The sequence below is a fragment of the Triturus cristatus genome, chromosome 3_2 (genome assembly GCF_964204655.1).
Source record: "Triturus cristatus chromosome 3_2, aTriCri1.1, whole genome shotgun sequence".
NCBI lineage: Eukaryota > Metazoa > Chordata > Amphibia > Caudata > Salamandridae > Triturus > Triturus cristatus.
Genome location: NC_140584.1, coordinates 133,194,510 through 133,216,489, shown reverse-complemented (window position 1 = coordinate 133,216,489; position 21,980 = coordinate 133,194,510). Strand labels below are relative to the sequence as shown.

At 43.1% G+C, this 21,980-nt stretch overlaps 1 protein-coding gene across 7 annotated transcripts in view; it reads right to left on the bottom strand.

The window, feature by feature from the left end:
• The window catches only part of NCAM1 (neural cell adhesion molecule 1), a 723,973-nt gene that overhangs the window by 314,490 nt on the left and 387,503 nt on the right, over positions 1-21,980 (bottom strand). For all 7 annotated transcript variants that reach the window (XM_085647346.1, XM_085647349.1, XM_085647344.1 and 4 more), the window contains exon 2: positions 1,334-1,408. In XM_085647346.1, coding sequence (XP_085503472.1) covers positions 1,334-1,408 — 75 coding nt within the window. The remainder of the gene's footprint in view (positions 1-1,333; positions 1,409-21,980) is intronic.

The window sequence follows — 21,980 nt, the reverse complement described above, 5'->3', positions numbered from 1 at the left end:
GTCAGGGCCGCTGGTGGATTCAGAGCTAGCATCTCCGGAACCATACCCAGAATCGATGGAGGACCAGGAGGTGGGGCCTGCAGTGCTTCACAACTTGGAGCCATGCTTGGGGCTGAGGAACCATAACGGACATCATGTGGGTCTGCTATCAACATGAGTGGCACCAATTAAAAGCTATCATCTTCGGGGACAACATCTTTGAATGGTGCCAAATACAAGAAAGGGTGAATTCAGTGAAAAAACCAAAGTCTGTAGGAGCGGAGCTCTGGATCTGCGTCTTCAGTCACAAGAAAGATAAAACTAACGCTATTCTAGAGGGGTGGTGACACTTAAGTGCTTCAGCATCGCCTGTTGTCATATCTGGAGGTGGGACGGAGTTGCATTGGAGTTCATGCCACCTGTAAGCAAGCAGGAGATACTGCATGGCTTTCCAGAGCCAGTGTTGAGCCTGCGAAGATTCACAAGGTGCGGAATCTGTGGTTAGAAAGCGCTATCCGAAAATGAGACCAGACCCTGGAGCATCCATATTCCACAGTCCATATTGCTCATTTTCGTTTTTAATGTTGTAAGCAACAGAAAGGGAGATATCTTCTTAAATGACAGGTATAATTCCAGGGAGTTAAGGGAATGAATTCAAGGACACCGCGTCATTCTTTTGACTAATAAGGATTGATTCAATTGGTAGTTGTGCAATAACTGAGTGTGATATGCTCTAAAAACACACCCTAACACATACACACACGCATTTATGTAAAAACAAAAAAATGTATTTCATAAAAAAATGCCATATGGAAAAATAATGCTAAAGTTTAACACAATACGTACAATGAGCCTGAAATGAGAAATTACACCAAAAACGAGGTGCAGATGTGCTAGTTCTATCAGGCACTGTAAATGTAAATGTACACAGTGCATGCAAAAGAGCCGTGTTGTTGGCATGTCACTGTACACCTCCATAAGAAGGTGAAGGTGTGCCCGTGAGTGTTTATTTTGAGTGAGGGCTGTAATGAATTTAGTGGCATATGAGAGAATGAAAGGAGGGTCAATTACTCAAGGGAATCGGACACTTTTGTGATACGTCTCCCTCTAGCCCAGTAAAGGACTTTGCTGAAGGGTGGGTATGAGGGATTCCAACTCTGGCGTTAAAGGAGAGGGTGATTCCTGGGACTTGTGACACAGAGAAGTGACAGGGGACATAACTCTCAGGGCAGGTCAAGGTTACAATTGTGTAGATCCAGAGGTCCTGAGTGGCTTGAAAAGGGTCTGGATTTCAAAAGGCATTATTGTTCCCTACACCAGACATCAAATTTCCTTAGACTTGCCAAGTTCTTACCTTGACATGAGAAGAATTTGGACTCTCCCACATCGACGTCTACCTGGCTTGGGACAACGGTCACCTGAATACACACTGAAAGAAAAGAAAACATTGCATTAATGGGCAGTGTCATTTGCTGATGTGAGACATTGAGAATTGACAATTTTATGATAAGGCCAACGGGAAGGGGTGCATAATCAGTGCCCCTTTTAAGTAGGTCCCAACAGAGATTCGGAACCCAATCCCTCATTGCTAACACCTTAGGCAAAATCTGAAGGAGGAAACAATGCTGGCACGTGGCAGGTGGCTCGTGCCGCAAAGACCCAGACTGCAGTGAATTATTCGTACCTACAGTACACTAAACACAACCCCACTGCCAAAGCTATTAGCACAAACGGCCTCAAAAGGCAAATAATAATAATACATCTGACGACAACCCCGCAGTGCGATGCAGCGCAGTCTATTTTGGCCTCTTATCAAGTTTTTTAATTTGAGCTCATGACAATGAGACATGAGCTGAGGTTTCCAGCACTGCCTTTGAATTCGATTATCATGATGATACTCAAGAGGGTAAAACCGCCAGCTTCGCTTGCCAAAAAGGACCTGCCTCCAATAGAGGTAAATGAACTGACTATCTTCATATGCAGCTTTGAAGGTCCCCAGTTCCTTCTCCTAAAATCCCCAGGTGTTGGAAATAGGAATATATGCCAACCGCCTTTTGGGCGAGTTAAGATAATATTATCATTCTTCTTTAAACATTTACTAATCCTCTAATTTGAATTTAGGACTATCAATTAAAAAAGTGGAAAGGAAAACCTTAACAAATGCAAGATCACTAACATATCTTAAGGCTAAAACACAATAACATTTTCACAAACAAGTTCAAATGAAACAGAAATGTTTAATACAATTTAAAATATAGAGGTATGGAATTCAAAAGTGTTAGAAGTAAGAAAGACTCAGAATCAGAGGTGGTTTCCAAGGTGTATCTTGCAATAGACCTTGTCTTCTTCATTGGCACATACATCACCATCGTGAAGCCTGTGTCAAGATCCAAAGAGTTATTTCTGCGGATTGCTTCCAGCAACTCGCTCACAAGATGTGAATGATAATCCTAATTCACCAACAGTCACATACCACTAGTACTTAATTGTAACGGAAATCTTAGTGGAGCAAGAACCCAAAGACATCACCACACAAACCTACAGTAGTTGTATATGAAGTCAGACAGGATCTGGTAAACTGTATATGAGTGAAGTGGCCGTGAGAAGACACTATTAACAACGCCTTCATCCAGGAGTTCAGTTTCCAGCTACTACTAATTCTTTCCTTGTAAACCACAGTTCCATGCAGCCTTCCAACTTAATAAAGCGTAAGTGGCAGACACAGCAATAATGTGTAGAAAACGAAGATTTGTTTGAACAGAGTAAGTACCTTACATTGGAACCGGAAAATCTTATATTCCTAACAAACCAATATGTCACTGATCATTAAGCAACCAAAATTACTAGAACTTAGATCGGTCCAACAAAAGCATTAGGAGAAGTGCAAATTAAAATAACAATGCTGTTAAAGGACTTCAGGCCCTTCACCATTAAAGAAAAATTGTAAGACAGAGCAGAGTATTACCTCCATTTGCCTAAATTTCTTAATTTACTTACCCTAGAGAAACATGTTCTGTGACGGAAAGCATCCAGATGGTCCTACAATGCACCCAGAGTCTCTTAGTAGGATAACTTTACATTTTCCCTGCCTAGAAGGTATTCTATTGGTCAGGAGAATGCTCTGCTAACCCTCTAGGGGTAGCCAACTCTAGATTTGTGTTGCCCATATATAGGTGATCTGTCATGACATATCATGACATGAGCGGTCTTCCTCAAAGCGGGTGTCCACCATTAGGTTTTCCAGACAATCAGATGACATCATCTCACAACCCGCTGTATGCTCTGTAAATATTCTGTAAGCGTCAAATGGAATCATTCAGGTATACACTGCATGTTCAGTTAACAGTTTAACCCCTTCGCTGCTGCGGACATTCCGCTGCAGCGCTGGGGGGGGCAGCGCGGCGGGCCTGTGCTCATGACGGAGCCGCTCCGTCATGAGCCACAGTTGAGCTGTGCTCATGACGGAACGGTTCCGTCATGACTCCGCCCATTTGCGTTGTCGCCCCGCACAGGCGGGGAAACAGCGCCGCGCAGGCGGAGCGGCCGCCGACAGGATTGTCATGACGGAACCGTTCCGTCATGAGCACACGGCAACCGTGGCTCATGACGGAACGGTTCCGTCATGAGCAGGGAAGGGGTTAAGAGGGTGCCAAATGTAGGTTGTTTGGTCCCTAAACATGAGTATCATCCTACTACTAATCATGAGCTGCTGTCTTTGTGAATGGGCATTGTAGTGTCTAGTAAATAAAAAATGCTGCAACTCTTTTGGTTCCCACTGCACACCGTAGGCCTGTGACGTAAGCATTGGAGAGATGAGTTCAGAATGTGGAGTACTGACTTACACGCAGCGGAATAAAAGCGTGTAAAATTACTCTTTATGTGTGTCGCATGGCTATTGATGATTACCTAGGCTGGCAGGATGCTGCCGGCACCTTTGGGGTGTCCCTTTCCTTGAGAAGTGGATCCTTCCTGGGACAGAGTTTACCTTTTCTTAGGGGTTGCCACCTTTGGGTTTCCCTGAAAATTTAAAGGAGATCATTGCGGTTCCAACAGCAAGCTTTCCTATCCACTTAAGGGTTACTAACTTAAGGTTATCACTGCCACAAGTATAACACATCTTGAGATCCACAGCATGCTGTGGTATCCACTTAACGTTTGATACTTGTTCAGAGGTTGGTAGGAGCAGATGGTCTGCGGCACAAGCTCTATTTAAGGGTGGCAACAACTACATTTCTAGCTAATCATTAATGTCTATCAGACACCAATAACAACATTTTTTTTTATACGCATAATCAGGTAACATGACTTGTTCCTCTCCAACTAGAGCACAGTCATTATCACCACAGGGTTCTTGAAGAAATCTTTTTTGATAGGAAGTTGATTAACCTAGATTCATTTCCTCTAGGTGCCCATTTGGGAATCCCTCAGTCCATAACCATAAGGCGGTAGGATCTTAATTGAGCTGTGCCACAGAAGAAAGATGTTCCTTTATAGCAATGGTCTGGATTCTGCTCAGAATAAACGGTCACTAAACATTGTTGCACATGCTCATAATATGTTCATTAGATGCTGACCAAATCAGAAATTGATACAGGTAAGTAGTGTATGCAATAAATATAGCTATTTTCGGTGTGTAAAACACATATTACCTATTAACTTCATCCTGTATATAGTTTAAGTACTATGGTATAAGCATTTGCTATTTGGTGTTTTTCCTTTAATCAATCTCAATAGAAGCAATAGGTGTCACTAGGTAAACAACAACAGGCTGGCTAGGAGCCCCAGTCAGCCTGAGTCTGATTGGATTTATAGCACAAGCAGTTATAACCAATAGAGAGGAGAGACAATGTGAGTAGGACCAGGTACACAGACTACAATTTGCAAAGTTACAACTCCGATAAGATAATTCACCACACTAAAGGTATACAGCGGCCCTAACAAGCATATGGACCCAACACTGGTATACCACACCATTAGAAGCTAACCCCAGTACACAGTGACAGGTTCATTCAGACTCACTGGGTGTACTACTAGTCGATTCCCAATTGTTGCCATGCTTAATTAGGATCGCTGATAACTTCCATGCTGATTGGTGGTATGATGAATCTTCTGGTGCTTCGAAAAAAATAAAGTTGTAATTCATGTATTCATAATGGAGGATCTAGTGAGTGTCCCAACAAACTAGACGGATGGAGTGGTACAAAAAAGTGAGACTATAGCTAAGGGAAAGTTAATGCAAAAGCAAGAAAGAAAGAGAAAATGACAATGTAAAAGAAAAAATATGAGGACGATCAGCAAAAGGGGGTGGGAAACAGAGACACGTATAAAAAAATCAACAGGAAAAAACAAGGGAAAGGAAGAATGAGTTGGAGGGAGAAATGAGCAAAAGGAGAAATGATGAAGGAAAGAAGGAATAAAGCAAAGTTGTGTGTATTTGTAAAGCGCACTATCATCCACGAGGGTATCCTGGCGCTGATGTTGGTGGCAAAGAAGGGTATGTGGGAGGATGTAAGGGGTGAGGCAAAAAAGGAATGAAAGGAAGGAGGGATTACAGGAGGGAGAGTAGAAGAATAGCGGGAGGAAGAAGCAAACAAGGAAGGAAGGAAAAAATGCCAGGAAGGAAGGCAAGCAGGACACAATAAAGGGAAGATTAAAGAGAAAAAAATAACTGACAATGGCATAGAAAAAGACATGCAGAAAGAGAAAAAACGGTGAACCGGGAATGCCAAAAAAGAAAGGAAATACGAACAATAAGGCAAAACCTTAAACATGAGTTAACGCCAGTAGGGAAAGCTATTTTAAAATAAAGACAGTACAATATACAGAAGACATAGTTCATTCTTTTGTATTATTTTTATGTGAAATTAATTTTTAGAATATTTCATTGATTTCATGCACAAACGTGCATAGCATACAAAGCAAATTTGAACAATGGCAACTCAAGACTACTGTTACAATGTAAAACTTTGGCAGTAGTTGTTGACACTTTTTACTTAGATATGCACCATCATTAGTTGGTCATAAGATACAAACCACTGGTTCAAATAGTTATGACATATATGAACATCAAATGGCATTTCATTGCATCAAAACAGTGTCATAGGCGTCGACGTTTCGGTCTCCTTATCTGAAAGATTATTCCCCGAGACCATCATCAGGACAAAAGTTGCACCATGTATTCTAATTCTTACTCTTGTAAATCTGTCTCGTATTTCACGGAAGCGTGAGAAGCAACTGCTTGCATCTATGCTTCTATATTTTCATTTAAGCATCAGGACAGCTGTTTAAATGAAAATATAGAAGCATAGATGCAAGCAGTTGCTTCTCACGCTTCCGTGAAATACGAGACAGATTTACAAGAGTAAGAATTAGAATACATGGTGCAACTTTTGTCCTGATGATGGTCTCGGGGAATAATCTTTCAGATAAGGAGACCGAAACGTCGACGCCTATGACACTGTTTTGATGCAATGAAATGCCATTTGATGTTCATATATGTCATAACTATTTGAACCAGTGGTTTGTATCTTATGACCAACTAATGATGGTGCATATCTAAGTAAAAAGTGTCAACAACTACTGCCAAAGTTTTACATTGTAACAGTAGTCTTGAGTTGCCATTGTTCAAATTTGCTTTGTATGCTATGCACGTTTGTGCATGAAATCAATGAAATATTCTAAAAATTAATTTCACATAAAAATAATATAAAAGAATGAACTATGTCTTCTGTATATTGTACTGTCTATATCTGAGTGTTTTGGTAAATCTAGTTCACTACGGTGACTGTCCAAATAATTAGCAATAGTAGAATAAATCCTCAAGGTTTATTTTTGTGTTTATATACTATACCCAATACCTTGGGGTTGAGTGGGTTGCCCTATTGTTTGATACATTTTAAAATAAAGGCAGAATATGAAGGTGCGTGTTGCCACAGCGACGGGCGTTGCGCCACATAGTGTACGCTGAGAGCCCGCACCCTTCTTTCAAGAGGACAGAATACATCTCTGCCACAAAGCATGAGACTGCAACTGCTAACATCTCCTCCGCGCCCCTCCCTCGAATCCGGATTTCCTAAGCATAGCAAAAGGACGGTTCTTATTAGCTGGAGGGCCTTTCAGTTTAACAAGCACACTTCCTCTCTCTTTAATTCTATGCGCATTAATGGATAAGACAAAAAAAGCAGTAACACTGATTTTCGAGGCCACGCAGCGGTGATCAAAATGTCAGACGATACCAACTTTATAAAATTCACCTGCCGGGAACAAGATTTTTTAGCATGGGAGACAGCAGGGCATAATATTGGGAAACATGTACGTCTCTTTCCATTTTACATTTTACGGCAACATGTTTGACCCTAACAAAGTCATTTGGTCCAATCATCACAAATCTCCCAATCAAACAACTAAAAACAAACTCAGCATATTGGAGGGAGCATACAAGATGTGCAGCAAGAACTAATTTTGACACAAAAAAATCAGTGTTGAGAAAATGGCAAGTCTTACATAGTATTCATTTAGAGCACGGCATGTAAAGTAACGAAACAAATGACACTGAACCAAATACACCAATTTAAGCGCAGTGTCGAAATGTGTAGAAAGAAGCTTGGGCTTCAAACCACAAACCTGGACAGTGCTTCGACTCTTGAAATGCCTTTGTCTCTCAGTCTTCTGTTTACACTTGATTACTTTCACCTAAATATTGATACATTGATGTATATCTCTACCAAGTGCGTACATTTTACTAAGAGCAATGTGTAAAGGTGTGCATGTATATAGTTAGATATGTGGTTATGTCTCGATACATGTAGATATTTATTTTTGAGTTACTAAGTATATAACTATGGTACTGTATGGGTATAACAATATTTTTAGATAAAATAAAAAAGTCTATGTAGATTTATGCAAAACATACATGTGTATGTCTGACAAGGTAAATATTACATGTATGGACATATGAGAATATATATGTATGTATATGTGTGATCAAGACCGCAGGCTTGCAGTCGAAACACGTCATCCTGACATGAAATTGCAATAAATCTTCTTTTCTGCATCTATAACGTAGTCTGTGCCCGTGTCTAACCCGGCGTGGTATAATTTTGGGATCCTGTTACACACACACACACACACGCATGCACGCACGCGCACACACACACACATATTTACACACATCGATAGATGGATAAGAGCTACACATAAACTTATTTAAAAACCCTTCCACTTCTGCCTCTCCCTTCAATTATCTGACTCATCCCACACCTTTCTGACTACTATGGACATGGAAACCTCCTTCAAAACTCTTCACTTCTGCTATTCAATTTATCCAACTAACAGGAGAACGGATCCACCAGTCCCAATAATACCCATCTTTCCTTGACTAAACCACCTGAATTAATCTACTCCTATTCAAAACACTAGAGTAAATGCATGAAATCAAAAGAGCACAAACGTACCACAACTAACCCAACAAGAGAACTATTTACATCTAACTCTCGGTTCCAGAATATCATGCTACTCACCTCAACGCGATTCAACATCTCATCAGGGGTACTAAATGCTATTTATATTAAATTTGCACCTTAGCATGTGAAAAGCTAGATGGGTTTCGGGTCTCTGTGGAAGTGTGATTGCCTAATGTGTTGGAAAAGAAGAGATCATGTATATATGGCAAGCTTGTGTGTGCTTGGAAGGGTATGGTGAGCTGGAAAGGTAGTTGTGAGGGAATTTATCACATTTCTGAACTGAAAAGTCCTGAAGCAGAGAATAAGCCAGGATGCTTCAGCTTATAAAAGGTACATGTTGTCTTCCAGAAAACCGTATTAAAGAGAGAGAAGTGATGATGCAGGCTATACGCAGCACATGATGGTCAACAGGCTCAGAGATACACCATACCATAAGCAATTGCACAGACCTAACACCCACAAATATAAAAGTGCAGCACAACTGGGTCTTGACAGTCTGTGCCACTCATGTAGTTTCTGTGACTGTTGTAGTCTCAATGGCCTTTATGCCTTGAGAATGGAAATTCTACCTCGCAATCTTCTTGTCGCTTCTCCTCTGCTCCAATCTTCTTACCAGTTTTCTCTTTAGTTTTACATTAATCTCATACTGTCTTCTCAAATTATCTTAAAGCTGTCCATTCCATTCTTCCATTTCCCACGTTACCATCTCATAGTCATCATTCAATGCTGCTCGGCTCCATTTTCTCCACTTTCTGTATACATCGCTCCATGCTACTCTAGGTCCTCTCTGCTTTTTCCTATTTCCTCCTACTGAAATGCCTCTATGCATACCAACTTCTTTACACTTGCAATCTTCAATACTGTCATTACTCATGTTATTGCCTGAGTGTTACTTAGGCAAAATGAGACAGGGAGTCTATGTGAGGTGCTGTGTAAGAACGCTCTAGTTTTCTCCATGTTTATTCTCTCTCGGTAGGTCAGGTAGCGTTTGGTTAATTTGTGTATACATCATTGCCCGTGGACATATGACTGGATTTTCACATATGGTTTGGAGAGATAATGTGAGGTAGTGAACAGTTATGCTGGAAACAAAACTCAGATGTTCTGGAAGGAAATAAAGTGTAGAAGGAGGAGGGGGAGGGCTATGTGCATTGGCATGGAAATACATGATGGCAAATTATATTTGAGTGAAGAGTGAAGAAACTGAGTGTAGCGTAAGTGCAAGTAGTTATAGACACATTGCTACTTACGAAACCTTTTAGTCAGCTCTCCAGCTGCTCAAGATATAGATACAGAAGCTCAACCATGAAGTTGAGATGCTAGATTAGAATAAAAACAAACAGCGCAAACTTATTCGAATTCAGAGGCTATAATTACCCACTTTTCCACTCCATCACTCTCAAATATTGTCATTACTGACATGATATTTTGGCCACAGTGAAGCCTGGTGGCCAGCATTCTAATCCAGGCTTTACTATTTGACTAAAAATTGTGTGGCTCTGGACCAACCACTTCATACCCCTCGCCTGAAAATGTCAACTTATGCCATGTAAAAATAAAAAGTCCTCACTATATGATGTACTCTCAATGTCTAGTGCCATTTATTAACAATCACCTCCTCAGTTGTCTATGTAGTCATTCTGCTGCCTGATAAAAGTACCATGTACGGGCAGTGTTTTTCAAGCAACAACACAGTTCCACATAAGTATATTTATTAAAATGCATTGTCAATAAGCAATGCATTGGTCGATGGTATGTTGGATGTACTCTATAAGGTAAGGACCTAGAATGAAGACCTCCTGGTACTTTTATAATTGTATATATTTGACATATTTTGTCAACATTAGTTTAAAGAAAACATTTTAAATTGGGTAAAACTGTTTGAAAATCAGAGCTCATGGAACTTCAGAAATTGTAAAACTTCTGTTTACCCTTCTAACCATTCCACTTAAATGTTCCCATCAGTCCCACAGAGGTAAAAGGTGTCTGTTCATAAGCTCCAAATGCTATCACAGGTATTTCATCACTTTCATACATTGAGATATATTGCCCGTTGCTTCAAAGGCCCATTGCAAATATATAAACGCCTGATGATGTTCGTAGTCAATACACGGCTAGCCAAAACATTACTTAATACCATCAAATCAAACAAGGATGCAACAGTACCTGAAATCAGAGTCCTTTTTCTTCTCACCTAGGGACTAATGAGGGATTTTTCCAACCAGCCACTTGTCTAAAAGTGGTCAAAAAAACGCTTAAAAGTGAATGTATTCCGAGCAAATCCAGAACAATTAACACTTGCATAAACAGCAGTGAAGCTTCCTTGTGAGAACAGTGCAAACGTGCCTTTGCGTGATTAAAAGAATTACAGAGGAATTCAAAGAGAATGCTTTCCTGGGTTTCACCAGAATATTTAGGGGTCATTTGCAGCTCAGTCACTTGTGCTGTCCTAGCTCAGGACACATGTTCAGGCTTACCTTTTAGCCCATGCATATGTGTATCATTAATTTTGCCATTGGGATTCACCAGGGCCAAGTCTAATCTTATCCCAGATGAAGAAAAAACATATTTTCTCACAGTACCTCATGAGGAGCTAGAGGCGCTGCTGGAAGGTGGACAGAGTTTAGAGAAAGCTACTGTCTGCTTCCAATAAGATCAAATTTCCGCTCTTCTGTGTGAAAACAGTTCATTTTGTTCCAAATAAATTCAGGACTTTACAGCCTTAGTGCAGACATTATTAACTGCCGAGCAAAGCAGATAGGGGTTTTCAAGTCTCCTCTCACACACCCTGAATGCCGCTCTGTACTCAATCTTGGAAGGGCACAGGTTCAATGATCAGTCTGAGGCAAAATCTCCTTCAGTCCCCACTAACATCCAGACAGTGTTTGAAACAGCACTACTTCTGTGAATTGATTTAGCAGCCTGCTCGGTATTTGAAATGGATCACCATCTTTGTTGTTGGTTGCCCTTCCCGAAATCTGACTTGACTCAAGAAATCAACAAGTCTAGTTTTTGGTGTGCTTTTTGAACACACATCTTTTGTACCCCGATAGTCTGACATTCTAACACATGAACTAACTAAGATAATCAGTGCGGGAAATATTCTCATCTAATGTAAGGAAAATATAACTATGAGTTCTTGTATATTTGCTGACAGCTAAGTTTGGCAGTCAAGCAAAGTATCTGACATTAGTTGTATGTGTTCTTGTTATAACAAAAATATTACCCGTGTGTTCTACAAGCATGTTGATACAAAAGCCCATTTATTGTGTTAAGAGCTACAAGATCCATATGCTTTTCCTGCATACAATGAAGGGAAACCACTTCTCCTAAATGTGGCACACCACAGTAATGTTCTGTTTTGAACAAGGAGCAGAATGTTTGTTCATTTTATCCTTTCTGTGTCCAATGAATGATTCCCTGGTCCTCTGAATCTTGGGACCCTAGGTGTTTTTAGATATAGGTACTATTGTTAGACAATCAAAAGGAAAGAATATAGACTGTCACGACAGTAAATGTTTTGATAATTTTGAGAAGTTTATCGCCATTGTAACTACCTGATATCAAACCCAGGTTGCTATGAGGACCAAATTTTGATTTGTCTGTGTTGCACCACTGGGTGGTTGTCTAACATAGGGACAGGGGCATGGCCAAGATGGCAGCCCAGCAGGAGCTTCTCTGCACCAATCAGGGTCCGAACACAACAGCAATCAGTCTCGGTCACCTCCAAACAACTTTGTTGGTAAAGGAGCACAGAAGAGCACTCACAGAGAGAGGAAGGCACCCAATCTGTCACTTGAGAGTGCCCAGTACAGCAACAACCAGCCAGTTCGGCATGCAACATGGTGGCTGCCGCAGGGACCAGCACTGACGATATTAGCCCAGATTCTGCCCGAGATTTCAACAGAGAGACCCAGAGCGGTAAGTCTGATCCTGCAAAAAGCACCGGGACCTCTCATAATGAAGGCCGCTCCAGTGTAGCAGTAAACAACAGGGCCCACCCAAGTGTGGGAACGCTGTTTGAATCTGAATTCTGTGGCTTGGAACCTGAGGAGCACAACACTAGCTTTAGGAGGTTCATGCTGGCAAGTAGACGGCATGAACCATTAAATGACACACCGCTGAGTGATGCAGGCCCTGGCGGAGATTACTTTTCGGAGCAATCATAAACAGGGGCACATCACAAACATATACACCCAACAGGAGAGCACAACCCAGTAATATAAAGGGAAGTAATGGCGAGGTCTGCGGCCATAAACGGTAGCGGACATCTTTAAAGAACAACCTGTAATTAACAACGAGGCCCACCTCAAGCAGCCCAAAGGAGAGAGAACAAGGGCCCCTGATACTCAATGAAGCCAAGACAGCCTCAACACACAATTAAACTCCAACGCCACAAATGTCCTGCTGAACAGTGTCCAGATAACTACCTGCTCCCGAAACCCCCTTGCAGGAACAGCTTACAGTACAGCACACCCTTGAAAGATAATTCTCAACAGAAATAGTTCTCAGGGGGCAAATGGCAACACACATCTCTCCAAGGCCATCTGCAAAAAGGACGACCTGTTGCAAGATCCATTGCCGGGAGACTAACCGACACAAGACAGCATCAAAAAGTACAGACGAGATGGGAGATGATGCGCCTGTCACTCAATCCTTCATGGTAAATCCTATTCAGGAAGCTTAGGGACGACTTTGCTACACTGAAGTAGCCATGGATATCAAGGACATCAAACAAGATGCGGTGGAGATAGGTCAGTGGGTAGCAATGCTGGAAGACAGTAGTGACTCTATAAAAGAACTCAACAATCACAGGCACATGGTATTAGAGCTCCAAGAGCATAACCTCGACCTCTGGATCCACTTAGAAGACCTAGAGAACAGATTTCACCGCTCGAACATCAGAATCAAAGGAGGCTCTCTAAATGCTAAAAAGGTGACATAGAAGGCTACGTCACTCACCAATTTAAGTAACTTCTACCAAATCTGTCTGACACAGAAATTATCCTCAACCGCTCGGATGGAACAATCTACCCACTCCCCCGGCATTCCGCAAGATATATTGACCTGTGTACACTACTACAAGCAGAAACAGGCCATAATGTTTGCAGCAAGAAATCAAGCCCCCTTCCTTTTTGAGGGAACAAAGGTATGGTTATACCAAGATCTATCACGCATAATGCTTCAACATTGCACTCAAAGTGACTAGTATCTTACTGCATGAAAAGGGCATCACACATAGGTGGGGGCACCCCTTCTGCCTCATGCTCTTGTGAGATAAAGAAACACACACTGTGTGCACCATGGAGGAAGCTAAGTCTACTACAGGCCTAAGTTGCCAGACTGAAGACTTTACACTGATGTTCACAGATAACCACACACAGGATGTTGTACTTCTCAGACCTGGCGAATCCCCTAAGGAAAAGTCCACAAACCGTCAGCACACAAAAGCCGTTAAGACCGCTCAGTGGTGTTATACAACTCTAACGTCAAGATTCTACTCAGGAATTGAAACATTGAAAATTCCTCTCCTCGCCAACTATTTACAGCTTCCACCCCTCCTCTCTGGATAGATATCAACTCAGCAAGCGCCAAGACTGCAGACAAGCAATTTCAACAAACTGAAGTCAGGGAACTGTAGAGCGCAAGTGCCCAGGTTGGAGCTTGAACCATCATTAAACCCGTCTACACAAACCGCACTCCACTGGTAATGGAGGCATCTGAGTTCATTGTTTCGACCCCAGTCTGTTATTATCACCAGCCCAGTCGCTGCACTGCTACTCCACTTCCATAGACTGAATACTCCCCCTACTCCAACCCCATGGTTAGAATACTGAGTCTCAACAACCTAAACACCCATGAACACGCCTGGCCATGCTATGAATGCTGCAGGATTTGGACTGCAATGTTTGCCTTTTTCAGGAAATTCACCTACTTAAGAAAGACTGGGGAGAATGTGGTCCACATGGTTCGCCAACCAGTATTTCTCCTCAGGGCCCAGCAAGTATGAGGAGTAGCCACTCTTCTAGCAAGCAAATTCCAAGGGCGAGTCCATCTAACACAGGCAGAGATCTTAGGTAGACTTCTTTCACTACAGACTCCTTGGGGACATTCCCCTTCAATCTGACCACACTCTATGTACCTGAAAAGCACTTTATCATCACAGGCATTAGCTAAGTACTCTCACCGACATACAAAGATCGCCCTTATGGGGGAGACTTCAACTTAGTGCCACATCCACAGCTCAACAGCTCTACCCAAGGAACAGGACAAGCCGGATTGTTTTTGGTTGCCGGTTTACAATGGCTAAAAGACATGGGCTTGACCGATGTCTGGCACTCACATAACTCCACTTTCAAGGCTTACATCTTTTGCTCAGCCTTGCATCAGACATACTGTAGGCTAGATTACTTCCAAGCACCCCCCCCCCCCAATTCTGGTCACAACTGCTATGATAGACACTTCATAACTTAGTCACTGTCTGACCACTCACCCATCTTGATCTCCCAGGCCATCCATACCCACTCGTCATGGATAGTCAACTACAAACTTTTAAGATATGAAGACACCCGGAAAGAATTTACATCTAGCTTGCTCCCTGCTACTCCTGGCACTTCCTTTGCAACCCCTGGCCTCAGAGAAGGCAAAGTTGTGCCCCCTCTGAGGCCAGTGGTCACAAAGGAAGTGCCACGAGTAGCAAGGAGCAAGCTAGTGGTCACAGCTGAGACCGCTGACTACTCCTAAATGACGTCCAAGACAACACCCCTGTCAAGACGGCAAAAGGGAAGCCAAGCACCTCCGACACAAGCTGGCAAAAATGTGGAGGACCAGACACACTGACCCATCTCCTCTGGGGTTGTCCCAAAAAGAAAAGATACTGGCATGACATACTGAATAAATCTGATTAAATAATCATCATTGGGACTCTGCTCTTCCCAACTACATCTGCCTGGAACTTCCTAATGCGCTGACCTACCCCTGTGCTCTTACAAAAGAAAGGCTACGATGTGCAATGTGCGGCTACACAAGTGATCACAGCTAGATGGGGTACAGACAAGACACGACACAAAACCATGCAGACTGGCTGCATACACTATTGGAGCAAGTAGGGATGGAAAAATTAACAACATCCCTCGTGAAACTCCAGCACATAGATAAAATGTGGGGTCCCTGGGTGCACTTCCCAAAGCAGGAATTTAGAGAACTCACATGCCCCTTACTTATACCTGTGCATATTGCGGCTCACTGCTAACAAGTCCACATCGGAGGCACAAGGAAGATCGCCAACCTCTGCCGCCACAGCGTCTTGTTGAATCCGCATGATACCCTGGATGGTCACCTCATGGCGGCCACCCTTGCTGTGAATTTCACCCCTACCCCAGACCCTTCCCCGATCCCAGTTCGTTTCTTTCATCCCCTCTCTGACGTATCCTTCCTCACAATCCACCACCCCTCCCCTAAAGTCATAGCCCCATTTCACCTCATCCTCCTTTCACCTCACACTCAGCCACCTGTTTCATCTCACCGGTCTCTGGATGTAGGTGAGCATGGATGTTGACTGACAAAACAAATAAACAGATTTGAACCACAACATTGGGCCAGGCATTAAGGATAATCCATGACAATGCAAATTGTTCACATTTAGATTCACTGTGTGTAAATATATTTTATGCGGATATCATGAGAATAAAGCATGGCTATGACCTTCACGTATCTATGTTAGATATCCCAATAAGTGTAGTCATCAACCTGATGAAATTTGCTAAAAGTCGTTACAGTGAATTCCACATTGGGAAGTCTTTTACCTCAGACTTGGCAGTGGAGGCATTATTCATTCATCTTCCCTCTTGAATTGGTACTTTTCTAGACTACGCATACATTTTCTCAGAAGTTGATCTACCTGGCTGGCTGAGTTTGATCCCTATTCCTGTGCATTACCAAAAAGGCTGCAACAAAAATACTGTATCACAGCCCAAGCAACACAGACACAAATCTGGAGGCTACATTAAACATCCATTCGAGCTCATTAACACCCAACCACATATCTGTTCACCAAAGTGACTCCACCTTCACTCTGTGGCCAGTCCGAAGTCTCTAGATTGATAATTCTTTACATTACCCAAATTAATTTTGGAAACAATTTCCTAACTTAAGATCCAAGGACATTATACAAATCTCCATTGTGTTTTATTTCTGTGCTGACCCTTAACAACCAACAATCAACCATGTAAGACCAAACTCAACGTAACCTTGACGGAGTCCGCAGTGATGCCCCGAAGCTGAGTGGAAACCACTCAACGCTCATGACCTAATTCCTGCACTCAATGGCATGTGTCAAAATAATGCTGAATGCTTCTGACTGTTACGAATGGGTCAAAATGCCCTTAATCTAACTTCAATTTGAAGTTGGCAGCTGACTGCTAAAGTGACAGCTCCAACAGGCTTTGCTAATACAGTGCCACTTGCAGAGTGAAATAAGATTTCTGTCCATCGCTAACTTAAAATAACCTGCTAAATCAGCAGCTAAAGATGTTTGATTTAAAAATCACAGGGTTTTTGAAAGCTCATTTTTAGTTTTTACACCTTTAATTTTCATTGGACATTTGATACAGGAATACTTGAAAATACATTTCATTAGCTATGAAAACCCTCGTTTTGTAATTCAGTGTGAAGAAAAAAATATTTTAATAGGATGTAAACAAATCAGAACACTTTCCTTGGTGAAGTGCAAATACTAAATAGGATTGCTAAAACCCATTTTACACAGATTATTGTTGTTTATACACTATACAGATTTATAAGTAAAACTGCATGTTAATGGAAACATTTTGGCAATTTTAATGGAAAATGTGCTGTCTTTAAATGACAGTGCACTACCACATCATGCTTTAGTAATATATATATTAAAGCTTAGGGCCTGATTACGATGGTGATGAGACCACCACCAACAGCCTGTCGGTCATCTGTACCTTATATGTGGGCCAGATTCTTATGTATGGAGCAAACGTTTAGTATATTAAATCAAACCAGAAAGGGTTCCTTGTACAGTAGGAATGCTGAACTCCCATACTGGAAGGTGCTCTCACGTGATAATGAAGAAAAAGGTGTCTCTGAAAAATAACATATTTACTTAGCATGACATATTGAGACCAGCTTATGGAACAAATACATTACAGTTAGGTTGAGTAGATGATTCGAGTTACTAGACCTGCAGGTCTAGTAATATTTCAATGATTTTTAGGCCTGTAAATACACACTATATATGTGATAAACATGAATGTACTTCCATGTCTACTTTATTTATTCCAATCTCTACTGATATCTATACTGAGAATTGAATTGGATTGTCTACAACAACTGATCCTCAGAGTCATTTGAGCTCAGGGTAAGCTACAAGTTAATCAGAAATTAATTATGGATCCCAGGAGTGAAACGGCCTCGCTTGGCCACATTTCCATAAATACTAATAGGTCTCACACTTGCAAATTGTTCTGTAAGACTCAGAGAGATGGAAAAGAAGTGTCATTCATATAGAGCATGCATTGGCCAAGAGGTCATAATGGACATACTTTGGCTTCCAAGCTAAGTGCAGCATTACATCTCTGTATCTCTGAAATCACATAAACCACAATGGAGATACTGTATATACTGTATGTTGAATATGGACTTATCAAATTGCAATTGCCTCATACTCTCATCCACTACAACAAGCAATTTACACCAGGTGCTGGGATGGGAGAAAAAAAGAAGGACGTGAAGGGAGGGTGAATGCTCCTTTTCATAAGGGAGCACATCCATGAGAGGCTTCTCTCTGAGAGTGATAGGATGAGCTAAGAGTAACAGGACGCACTATTTCCAATAAACAGCGAGGCATGCTTCCATCTATCCCTCATCAAGAAGGAGCCTATACAACCTTAGGAAAACAGATCACCACCCCTTGAAGGTAGGTGAGGCACGATAACAAGCCATGTACACTATCCTGTCCCAAAAGGAAAACCAACACTTGCAGTAATACCAAGAATGATGAGCCAACCTGTGGAGGGAGATTAGTGATAAGGAATGGAGTGACATAAAGCTACCATTTGTAGGAAAGTACCCCTTTTTCGCATGGTTAATCCCCACTTATTGTCTGGTATATAGTGCAGTTTTGACTGAAAAAGCCTTTAGGATCCATGCAAGCCTTTAGTAAGTGCTACCCGTGGTATTTAGGCATTGGACCTAAAAGTGGTTCGCAGGGCTGCAGTACGTATTGTTCCACCCTAAAGGACCCTTCACCAAGTTCATGCAAACTGCCATTGCAGCATGCGTTTCTTGGTGCAGATAAAACCGAAGAGTTGGCATGGCACACACCCCTGTGTGCCATGCCTGCCAGCACTACATGTGGTATAGGTATTTCACCACTACAACAGGCCTTAAAGCTCCATGTTAGGTTGCACTATAGCCTTGTGTGGGCATACATGCGAGAGTGGATATATCCCTGTTATATCTAAGTTCACCCTTAGATATTACCAGTGCACAGGAAGGCCATAAGAAGTACATGGGCTGGACATCCTTATTTCAAGTTCCCCAGCTACATTATGGTTTCACTGTACCCCAAGCTGTTTGGTACCAAACAGCTCGTCTCAATAAACCCACACTGATGCCAGTACTGGATTTATTAATAAATGCACACTGAGGGCACCTTAGAGGTGTCCCCTGAAAAAGTACTGTCTATTAGTGTGCTGACTGACTGGTCTCAATCAGCCAGCCACCACAGACAGATTTCTGACCTCCTGAGGTGATGATCCTCACTCTCGCAGGGCAGGAACATAGCCTGCTCTGGGAAGCGGTGTTCACACCTCCTTCAAGCAGGATGAAAATTTCAGGACAGGACACTTCAAAAGCCCTGCTGCCTTTGTTATGTGATGCCTGGCCTCTCCATATAGTGGAAGTGGCCCCCACCCTGTTCTGAACCCGCTTTTTGGCAGCAAGACAGGGGTGGGAGGGAATAGTTAGATAAGGAGGTGTGCCCACATTGAGCCAGCACCACCCCACGGGGGTGCTAGCTGATGTGGACCCCACTTTTCAGATTCCTCCATCTTGTTTTGGCTGGAATTAGCCTCTAAGACCAGGGTTATTCCCACTTCCCACAGGAAGAGGTCATAAAGAGGGGGCAGACAACCAAAAGGTAGGTAGCCCATTGGCTACTACCTGTCACTCCCCATAACGCCCCTAAACAGGGAATTTAGATGGCACCCCTGAACCCAAGAACTCAGATCTGACGGTTCAACAGAAGAAGGTCGAAGAAGAGTCACTGCCTGGCGAGAACTGCAGCAGGGCTTTGGCACAAAGCCCGGTCGTACTCAGCCCTCTCTCGATAACTGCGACAGAGTGACTCATCCTGTGAGCTGGAGAACTAACAAAGCCTTGTGTAGCCTGTCAGTACTTCAAGGAACACTGGAAGTCTCCCTTGGAGTACAGGAGCTACTCCTCTGCAGTACGCAGGCACCGACAAGCAGAGTCCGGGCCACCACCTTGCAGCTCCCCAGCCTGACCGACGCCGTAAACGACCAGGAGAAGGTGCTCATGCTCTAGGAGGTCAGATCTGTCTTCTCACCGAGTGTGAAGATACCGGGGCCAACCGGAGCCGTGCCGTACCAACCCCTGGGGTACCGGACACGCAGCACAAAACACTGACTGTGAATATCCAGACCGGATCCTCACTTACACAGGATCAAGCAGCCATCAAGGGATGTCAGCATCACTAAGTCCCACTTCGAGAGTTGACCAGCTGCTTTGATTTTGTCCCTGTCTGCAGTTTGTCCCTGACCGTGAGGTGCAGCTTTGCGAAACCCAGTCCAGCCAACCAAATCTCTTGTCTCCCAAGCCCCCCGGCCCTGTTCCCAACGAACCAGCTGTGCACCCGTGCTCCAAAACCCCTTGCTATCTAAGCCTCCGTTTGGGAGCCCTCGGACTTGCCTGCAAGTCCCCCTGTGCAGCCTCTTTTCAGATGCCCCCTTCTCCATAGTGCCAGCTACAGGCCTCACCAGCACCCTGCTCCCGGAAGAATCAGGGTGGTTCTCGAAGAGTGACTGGTAGTACTGTGAACCATGGCCCCCTACTACTCTGATCCCATATGGTGAACCCCTGAAACTGGTTGTAGCTACCTTTACCATAGGCTTGCATTGTGTGTAAAAGCACACAGGTCTAAACGCTTTACTTACCTGTGCATATTTTTATTGAAAACTTGACTTACTTTGAAACGAAGTTCTTGAGTTGGGATATATATAAAAAGAAGTATTCTTTTTCTAAATATGTCTCGGATTTATTCTTTGAGTGTGTGTCTCATTTATTGCCTCTGTGGGTAGAACAAATGCTTAGCACCACCTCTGATAAGCCTAACTGCTCGCCCACACTACCAAAATGAGCGCATTGGTATTATCTACTTTAGCCTCTGTAAACCAATTGGGGACCCACTGGACTCTCTGCACAGTGTACTCTGTTTCAGTACACTAAACAGAGAGCCAGCTTCCTACACCATCCGTAAGTGCTTCAGAAGTGTCCCCACATGGAGATGGTGTAAAAAGTAATGCTAGGTGGAATCTCACCGCACACCACTTCCTCGTGAGTCACATTCTCCAACATTGGCTTTTTTATCCGTTCACATTCTTATATCTTCCCCCATCGTCTGTCTGGGAATCCCGATGGGGAATGATTTAAGCATGTGAATATATAAAAGATACCAATGTTGGAGAACTGAAATCACATGTAAGTAACTCATTTATTCTAAAGCACGTTAAACTTGTTGAAGGTGTAAGGAAGCTGTAGGTACAGCGATGCACGTTTAATGGGGATGTGACAGCATTCAAATCTTGCACATGGGATCAAAGCGATGAGTTACCCTGAGTTATTCATTTTGGTACGGTTCTGTTGGGATCGCTCTTTCCTTGTACTTAACATATGTATAAATCACACAGGATTTTGCCGGGTCACATGCTTGAGGTGGCCAAAAGGCTAACAGTGATGCACTGGAAAAGACGTGAGCCAGTGTTCATAGCGCAATGCACACAATCTCTGGCAAACAGTTAGAGTGAAAAAACGTTCATGCTACTTGCACCAACAGAACAAAATGTCGGACACCATCTTGGAATTACTTCTGCAGGCCTGCCAACTCACACAATGCCACTGCGTTCCACGTGATTTCGGTCCCTTTACAGAGTCACCCGGTGAAGGGCTGAGATCACACTGTGGCAGGAAAAACAATTCCAGCTCGTTTTTGGAGGCAGTAAACAGCCAATGCCTATTAACCCCTTCGCTGCGGCGCGAATTCCGCCGCAGCGCTGGGGGGTGGGGGGGGGGGTGAGGGGTGAGCGCGGCGCCGCCATGCTCATGATGGAACCACGCCGTCATGAGTCACGGGCGAGCTGTGCTCATGACGGCGTGGTTCCGTCACGACTCCGCCCACTCTCTATTTCGCCCGCACAGGCGGGGAATTAGTGCCGCGTGGGAGGAGCGGCCGCCAACGGCCGCAGCATGACGGAACCACGCCGTCATGAGCAC